Genomic DNA, 9,982 nt, shown 5'->3' with positions numbered 1-9,982 from the left:
GCTTCAGAATTGGAAACTCTTTTTGACATAAAAGTTCAAGCCTAATTTTTATAAAATTGCAGTCTAACAGTCTGCAAAAAATAATAAGCGAAATCCAATTAGAAGATTAAGGAACAGTGCAATCTGCAACATTAACTGAAATGCCTTAAATAATTTTAGCCTAGCTTATACCATCACATTAAATACATTTATACATTAAATGCACATGCGCAAACGCGTTATGCGCATGCACATAAAGTTTGTAGCTTTGAGGTCCGGATTATGAACGTCCGGATTACAGACTTTGTACTGTAGTACAACTCTAAAAAGAGTGAATATAATAAGGTCATTCATTCATATTCTGGCTGGCAAGGCAGAGATGTTGTCTGTAAAACTCTAGATTTCAAACTAGCTTACATATGAATAAATATTTCTGTTTATCATTTTAACATTATGTGTGACACTTAGCCTCCAAGGTTTAAAACTAATATTTAAAAAAATAAAAGAAATATTTTCAATACTTGTATAAATATATCAACACTCTTACCCAATCTCCAACTAAATAACACAGCCATACATGAATTACAATATATTAAACTTCATTTACATTTTGATATCTGTACAGGTAACGTAAACACACACACAAAAAAAAACAGTCACTCATAAGTAAAAAATAATTTATTAAGTTATATTCTTTACATTTTTAAAAACAAGTTTACTTTAGTCGTTTTTTTAGCTAAGAAATATATTCTGTTTAGTGCACATGAATTTCAATAAATAAGCATATCACAGAAAAGCTAAGAATTCTTCTGAAGGATGAAAAATGAGAAAAAACTATGCCACAAAACAGATCTGATACAAATTGTTGCTATACAGTATTTACATACAAAATGGAAATGCTGCAAGCATAAAATTTACTATAACAGCATGCTAAAGGCTGCACCTAAACCCCAACTAGCTTCCACTCCATCGATCTCTTTCACCAGCTAAAGAAAAGAAGAAAGAAAATAATGTAAAAAATGACATTTAACAATAAAGAAACAAATAACAACTCAAAGTATATTCAACTGCTTTCAAGTTATGAACATGCATATTTCAAAGTATATATGAAAATGAAAAATTACAGAATATATAGACAAAAGCTATCTACAAGCATCATACATGACATAAACAAACATGACTTGCCAAATTTTGAAGGGTATGAACTAAATTTTTCTCACAAATTACAACAAAATAAAGTTCTGTTTTGGTTTGGATTAATAATTTCTAAACATTTACAAACTTAAGGAATTTTTAAATGCTACATGATTTATGCAGTTAAGTAAATGCCCCCCCCCCGTGCAAAAAAAAAACTCAACTGGAAAAAGTGAATAAGAAATGCAGCATACACACTTATAAAAGGGCAATTAAATAAAAAAAAATATAATGAATGCCGAAATGATTCCTAGTCTCGGAAATTTAGTAGCAGTCTCTGTTAACTGATATGCATGCATTTCTGTATATGCAAAATTGTTGTTGAACAGCTATGGTATAATAACGAAACACATATAATGATTATTTTCTGAAAATACACAAAAATAAGAAGCTAACAATGATCAAGCTTATCCACATGTATTTTTAGTATCTAAGCAAATGATCCAGCATTAACAGATTTTGTTTGCATAACATTTGTCAAGAACACGTACCCAATTGTTGAGTATAAAATGTAAAAGACAAATAATATTTATAAAATACATGTATTAAGATTTTTTTAATGAAATCTATTTTATTTTAGCATTTAAGAAACAGAAAAAACATGAAAACTGTCAAATGACATGTTAAATGGCACTAGAAGCATCTAAAAAATTATGAAAAGTATGCCTCAAATTTTTTAATATGCTAATTTCTTTGTGCATCATAATTTATCTCAGATTAATTTGTGCATAGCTTGTCTTAGAATAAAATCCATGTTCTTCAGAAAAGCTTTTAAAGATTTTCTTTTGCTCAGTTGTTGATAGCTTGTTCCTAATATCATTTAAGACCTTATGTTAAATGTATTTCATCTTCAAGAATTATCAACAGTGATTAAATCTGCATTTTAACCATAAAAAATAATGGATATTTTCAGTCTTTTGGCATCACCAAAAATGATCACAGAAATACCCACCTGCATTTGCATAATCACAGAACAATACTGATCAGTTATTATACAGATGGAGGACAAAATAATAGGAACGCCTGTGAAATAATGGAAAATCTTTATTAATAGGGTGTTGGACCACCCTTTGACTGAAGTGCAGATTGAATGTGACGTGGGATAGATGAACAAAGGTCATGGACAATTATTTAAAGGAATATTAAGCCATTCCTCCTGCAGAGCAGTCTCTAATTCCGAAACTCCGGATGGAGGTGGAAATCGAGAAAGAAGTTTGGACTCCAAATATGCCCATAAATAGACTAGAAGAGAAACACGCTAATGTGACAATCAAAATCGTAAAAAACAACCTTATATTTAGCGTAGGTATAATGAAACACTCAATCGATTTCGAGGGCAGCTAAAGGTCCCTCCTCATCAGGAGAAAGAAATACATAGAAAGAAGAAAATAGGAATCACAGAAACACGTGGTGCTTATCAGCACTGCATGTGGTTATAACTAGATTTTTAATCAGAGTTGCACTGGCCGCCTACTTTTACTGAGCCAGCATCAGACAGCCTGGCTCAGTAAAAGTAGGCGGCCAGTGCAACTCTGATTAAAAATCTAGTTATAACCACGTGCAGTGCTGATAAGCACCACGTGTTTCTGTGATTCCTATTTTCTTCTTTCTATGTATTTCTTTCTCCTGATGAGGAGGGACCTTTAGCTGCCCTCGAAATCGATTGAGTGTTTCATTATACCTACGCTAAATATAAGGTTGTTTTTTACGATTTTGAATGCCCATAAATCTTCAATATTCAAGTCTGGAGACTGAGGGGGCCAAGAGAGATGTTCAATTGCATCGTCATGCTCTTCGAACCATTCTTGAATACACCTAGCAGTGTGGATAGGGGCGTTGTCATCTTGGGTAAAGTCGTCACTCTCCAGGGAATACAGTCTGGACATTATCCCCTAGAATGCTTAGATAGTGATTGGAAGTGATCCTCCTATGCAGAATAACAAGTAGCTTAAGACTGCACCAGGATATCACATCCCATACCATAATGACGTCGTTCTCCACATATATAGACGCGTCTGGTCATCTGAAATAGGGTGAATGACGATTCATCTGACTACATTATCTGTTGCAACTGCTGTGGAGACCAGCCTTTGTGATCTATGCACCATTAGCGTCGCTTGAAAGGATTAGTTGCTGTCACCAAGGGTTTACGAATTGCCACTCTGGCATAAATGTTTGCAGCATAAAGTTCCCTTTTGACAGTTTTTGTTCAAACGGGGTCCCGAAGATGACTGTTCATTTCAGATGTTATCTCGGATAACGATTGCTTGTGCTTTTGGGCTACTATGCACTTCATGACCCGTCTATCTAAATCAGCTAGCTTTGACTTTCGGCCACTGTTGTGCTTTGAAGACGTCGTCTTACCCTCTTTCGTGTACGCTGTCATGACAGTTGATACCCTACTCCTTGCATACCCCACAAGGTTAGCTGTTTCCATAACCGATGCTCCACTTAAATGCACTCCAACAATCATTCCTCTTTGGAACTCTGACAGGCCTGACATTTCAACTTCTCACAGACAGTTCGATCGAAGCATGCAACGCAGGTGACTGATGTTGAGAGACTGATACCTTCCTCTTCACGCTCACTAGGTGGCAGACTTCTGTTACAGGTGGCTCGGATGTACTGCAGGTGTGAAATACGTCATACTTTTTCACAGGTGTTTGCATTATTTTGTCCTCCATCTGCACTTACATAATCACAGAACAATACTGATCAATCTCTGAAAAGATCAGCAGATCTACACTACCATTAGTTTACACTTTCTATTTACAAACTAAGAGTGCTATTCCAAGAACCTGCCAGTACTCTTAAACTCTTATTGCATTCAAGCCTGAAACATGACCTGAAAGCAGCTGATGGGTCACCTTTTTTAAACCAAATAAACTAAATTTCAAGTAATAACTAATTTGTAACTTAATTCCAAATTTCACTTAGCAAATATTTACCAAAACTTTCATAAATAACAAGGCAAAGAAATATTTCAAATTTAGAGTATTTAATTTTCTATCAGTAAGAAAATACATGCATTAGTTAGTTACATTTTGTAATTCAAACATACTAACAGCTAAATATATATATTTGTAAAGGCATTTATTTTAAATAATTCTAACATGTTTTTTTTTTTTACATAAACTAAAAAGAAAAAAAAAATCAATTAGGAAAACTTTTCTAATAAAATTTTCCTTCCTTCTCTCAAGAGAAAACTTTCTGGGTGAGACTCAAATTGATAATACATAATGACAACCTGAGTCCATATCTGTATAATGCTGTTTCTGTTTCAAACTGCCATAATGAATAATATCCTTTTTTCATCTTAACTTTTTTTGTGTGCCTGTTAGAGTGTAGGTATATGCATTATGTGTGTACTTTTTGCTAGACACCAATGTTAGCTTTCAACTCACTAAGAAGGAATACTGCAAGTACTTTACCATTCTCCTAATAAAAATCATATTCCAATCTACTGTGTGACAAATGTGTGCTATATCTAAATCTATGAGCATGGTTTTAACAATAGATATATATTTGATGTGTTTTCAAGAACTCCATCCAGCCCACGGGCCACCAGTTTGAAACCACCGCTTTAATTAGCTCTTGTAACTTATGATTTCATTTTTGTTTAATGATTATACTTCATAAAGGAACAGGAATGTGTAGTCATAAAAAAATATCTAAATGCCAAAATTTGATTTAAAAAAAGTCAAAATTCCATGAGAAAATGTGGAACCTTATGGAATTCTGAAGGAAAAGGAATTCTCTTTATCTAATAAACAATCAGTATTCGACTTCCTTCATTTTTGCCCTTTGTAGAAAGGCTAAGAATTCTACTATTTGGTTAAGCTCCGCAATTTTACTATATGCTCTAATTAGAATGCTATGAGTATAAACTTCCCACAAGTAACTAATTGTTCCAATCTATTATTGTTTTGTCAGTCATATTTAGTTGACCACATTATGTCTATTAATGCACACTTATCTTGATGGTAGCATACCATAATTTTGAAAATAATCCACTACTTGCTGTTCAAGTCCCAAATTTTAATACAGTACAAAGACCGAAATCCGGAGTTGTTGGGACTTTGGCGATTCCGGATTTGGGATTTTTTCTGGATATTAGATCATCCGTTTAAATCTAGTAAGATGGCATGTAGATATTATAAAATTAAAAATATGAAATCATTATTTATGAAATAATGAAGTATTTATGATCTAAAGGGTATCAACTTTACAAAAAAAAAGCTTAATATTTATTTGTTTACCTAATTAAACATTTCTTTCTATGTCAGTTGTTTAAGTTGCTTCGTTTCTTGTGCTAATACTTTCTCTTTATTTCTGTAGACAGACATAATCTCTTGATCAGTTACATAGTTGAAGTGCTGTAACTGCTGTGTCGAGAATTCCGACTAACTTATCAATCGAAATTTTTTCATGTTCAGTAACTTTTCTGTACTTTCTTAACTATCAATAGTGGTATTTTCTGATCTAGAACCATACTACAGATTTCACCATTCATTAATTTATTGATGATTGAAAAGCATTGTCATAACAATGAAAAACTTCTTTTATAGTCTCGTCATTTATTACGGCTTCTCCATATTTCTTTACAAAATCCATTAACTGGAAAATTTCACCTTTGTTTTGCGATATCCGAAAACCTTTAAAATTTGCAGCTATCATCATCAAACTCAGCTATCGTTCACTATACATATTTGGCTATGCATCATGAGCTTGGCGGCTAACCACAAATTGTTCCGTTAAATTTTATCTTGCTTTTATCACGCACTGGGACAATTAAGTCTGAATTGTATTAGTTTAGTTATTTATGATATTTATGTCTATTTCTTGAACATGCTTAAGGCTTATTAGAGTTCTGAATAAGTAAATTCCTACATATATATACTTAAGCCTTATTGAGGGCCGGCGCTAGATATCTTACCGCCTGATGCAGTCTCTGTAGGTCCTAAATTCTGTGACTCAATGCGACCATACATACTCAAACTATACTGGTGCTGTTTCTGAGTTTAAGTGAATAACAAATCAGTTATTCTTAATTCAAATAGCCCTAAATGTCATCCTTGGGTCTATGAGTATCATCAACAAAATCTATTTTTAGCATTTGGAAAGAAATTTTTGTTAAAATTTTCCTTATCAACATATTTTAACGCATTTATCTTAAATCTGTAATCATCGCCAAGCATAATGTCAACATAAAAGATTACCATATTCCTTTATTATTCAGTTACTAACATAAAAAAAAAAAAAAAAAAAAATGTTTAAGCATCGCTACACAAGTCTCAAGTTGTCCTGTGTTGATAAACATGCGGTGATGAAAGAAAAGTATAATAAATAATGATTCACCAGGATGGCGTCAGATCAATGATGTATCTATGTGGAATGTTTTGGTTTGTGATGTGTGCCAAGCAGATATGCAGCAATCGAGCCAAATTACTGATCGTACAAATGTATTCTAAAATGATTGTTTCTTCAATAACAAGGTATTTTATTTAGTGTCAAAGTGAAATTAAGAATCGGGACTCTCCAGATGTTTTACTATGCACGGAGAGAGGGTGAATCAAATGCACATGTGTAAAGCCTACGAGAAAAATGTTGTTGGTGGTTTTGGGGTCCAGATTTTAGATCATTCCGGATATTGGATGTCCAGATTTTGGACTTTGTACTGTAATTGCTTTCAAATGCAAGACAAAGATAGAACAATAACAATTAATTTATATCCTTGTTCAAAAACAACGCTGATAATTATTCGGGTTGCATCAAATGAGAGCGAAGATGTTATGGGTGTGTTGTCACATCATACCCATAACATGGCAACGTGTGTTGTCATGTTATTGATGGCACTAAATTACACTAACTGGAGGCCGTTTTGTAGTAGACAGGATAATACATAAGTGCCATGCTAATTACATAACTTTAACACCCCACACAAATTCAATAAAGATATTAAGATCAGGCTAGCTAAGAGAATTTAACGCACCATAAAAAAGAGAGAAACAATCTAAACTACTTCATTAAATCATGCTGCAAAATCAATTATTTAACAGAAAAATCGGATGTGTCTACAAGTTATATACAGGGTGCCAACTGAATTTCAGTACCATCTGTTTAACCCTTTTGCCGTCCTCTCCTGTCCGCGAAAATCCCCCCCCCAGCGGTCGTCTGTTTTCCGTAGCGTGTAATGTTGTGTACTCTGTACATCATAACTTTCCATACATGACTTTCATAGTGGATGAATGTCAATGAATATTAAATAAAATTATAAGGAAATAAAGCATAATGGAAAAATAATAATATCTCTTCTTATTTCTAACAGCAGGATAATTTGATAACATCTGATCCAGGCGGTCCACCCCTTCCATTTTGTTGTAGTAATCTTTTACAACTATTGGTTTTTTTACAGTTCTTTTCCGTGTTCCAACATCAATCATCAAGTTATTATGGACTGTACTCATCAAACGTATATCCTTCTTGTCTCCCCAATTCACAACCTCATTTTTTCTCTTTTTCTGCTGAGTAGACGTTGAAGCCATCTCTCACTGTAGAAGAACGCTTGAGGAGCGTTACGGCCGCCCTGCGGAAGTTTCACTTGAACGCGCTAGACGCGTTACGGACGATGAAGAGGTTAACTGCCGAATGGCTGCAGCTACGGTGATAAACATGGTGGCTAGGTATAGTAAACTGGCTATGTATGCACTACTAGAAAAGACCACTTACAGTGCCATCTCGTGGTAAACAGCAGAGTTAGCATTACTATCTCAAAAACAGTGCGAGATAGGAGGAAAAAGTGAATTATAAAGTTATTGAGCATCATTGGTTTACTACAGAAAGACACCTTGTGAAATGAATGCTAAGAACAAAATGGTGGAGATGTGTGTTTGTTTTCTTTGCAGTTTTCAAAACTGTGACTTCACAAAATTTTGACAAAAAGAAAAAAGATTATCTTTCAGATGAAAAACGAGCCCGCATTGCAGCAGAGTGGTATCATTTGTAATTCACAGTCAAGAGGACTGTGGTTCAGATACCCCGCGGTACCTCCTTGTACTGATTGTCTTTATATAGAGAGTAAACATCATGCAGATCATACACCATCATGGTGCAAAATGCATCAACTCAATGCAACGAGTGAAATTTGTGCATTATGCAAACAGTGTATGAAACAACACACCTGTTCATTTGAGACCACTATAAAAGACAGCTCTCCTCGGGGGTTGTATGTTGAAGGTCATGGTCATGGAGTGATTTTCAAAAAACGATTATTGTGAGATAATCCTACTTTATGGTGAAAGTGGGAACAAGGCATGATCGGCAATTTTTTCTTGCAGGCCCGCATCCTTCACACTAAATCTTTCTACAGATTGTGAAACGATTTAGGGAGAGAGGCTGCATGACTAGCCAACTTCCATCTAGCAAACCAGCTAAAGTAGGACGGAAAGAAAAACCTTAGGATACATTATCATATACCCTCACATATCTGTACAGCAACACAAAAGAGAGATAAGTGAAAACTGTGGCCTCTCAAAAGTCTCATTTGGTAAATTTAAATGAATTAGGCACTCACCCATATTGGCCAACACCTAACCAGACATTAATGGAGGGATGCTGAGAGACATACTGAAACTTCATCATGAACCAGACAGACATCCAGCCAAGATTCTTGGCAGATATAATGTGGACAGATGATGCAAGCTTTTTACAGAATCAAATGTACAAAAATGTACAACAGGAAGAACACTCATTAGTGAAAATACATCATATCCAACATGTAAAATCTATCATATTCTGTCGACATTCTATATTAAATATAGTTTTTGATTAATGTTTAGTGTGGAATTTACAATAACAGGCTAATAAATGCAATATTTTATTAGGATATGTTAATGGCCGCATCATATTTACAACTTCTGGAAGATGTAACACACGAATTTGTTGAGAACCTGCCATTACTTCAACTGGATTAGTATTATCATGAATGGATAACTCTAACATGATGGGGCGCCTGTGCAAAAAACATCATCTGCAAAGCAGTACCTGATGGAGGAATTCAGAGAATGAATAATCAGCTACAGTGATTTCAAAAAGGGGCTTCCATGTTCACCTGATCTGACTCCGGTAGACTTGTGTGGATACCTCGAACAGCAGATGTATGCGAACACTCTTACAAACATCGCAGGATCTTCAATGATGTATTACAGATGCTTGTGTAAACATGTCACCCACTATGCTACAACATGTGCAACATGAAGTTCTAACAAAGGTCCAGATGTGCATTGCAGCTGACAGAGAGATGTTTGAACATCGAAAATAAAGGTATCTTGTGATAACTAGTCCCCCCTCCTAAGATCACATCACAATGTAGAAAATCAAGAACAAATAAATGTGCATTTAAAACATTCTGTTCTTACCATTCATATCCATGAGGAATTTTTTTGTACTAAATTAATGATACTCTACAATTTTGTAATTCACTTTTTCTTACTTACTATACTTATACTAGTCTTATTATACTTATGTCACAGAGATAAAATTACTAAGCACTATAACAGTTCTACATCTCAAGCAGTTTTAAATAATACAGTTTTGATCATAGACAATTTTAAAATACCAATTATGCCAATATGCATGCAGCTTATTTCATTTTATTCGTTAAATATAATTTTTGAATTTTTTTCCAGATTAAATTAATGTTAAGTTTTATTGATATAAGTTTCATATTTTGTGGAATTTTATGTATTATATCAGCCCATTTCAGTCAAAATAATTCAGCTTTTAGATTATTACAAAAGGCTTTAAATTT

General features: G+C 34.0%; 1 protein-coding gene across 6 annotated transcripts in view; it reads right to left on the bottom strand.

Annotated features, from left to right (window-relative positions):
• Positions 1–642: 642 nt before the first annotated feature.
• LOC118193348 (nucleoside diphosphate phosphatase ENTPD5-like) overlaps positions 643–9,982 on the bottom strand; it is a 113,764-nt gene continuing 104,424 nt past the window's right edge. For all 6 annotated transcript variants that reach the window (XM_085815960.1, XM_085815961.1, XM_035364422.2 and 3 more), the window contains exon 12: positions 643–965. In XM_085815960.1, the coding sequence (XP_085672086.1) occupies positions 897–965 (69 nt within the window). In that variant the 3' untranslated portion in view covers positions 643–896. The remainder of the gene's footprint in view (positions 966–9,982) is intronic.

Source organism: Stegodyphus dumicola, chromosome 4 (genome assembly GCF_044657685.1).
Source record: "Stegodyphus dumicola isolate Sdum_Otavi_A_Nest chromosome 4, ASM4465768v1".
In the NCBI taxonomy this organism is placed as follows: domain Eukaryota; kingdom Metazoa; phylum Arthropoda; class Arachnida; order Araneae; family Eresidae; genus Stegodyphus; species Stegodyphus dumicola.
Note: the sequence above shows the minus strand (reverse complement) of the source record. Positions and strands in the feature narration are given on the sequence as shown.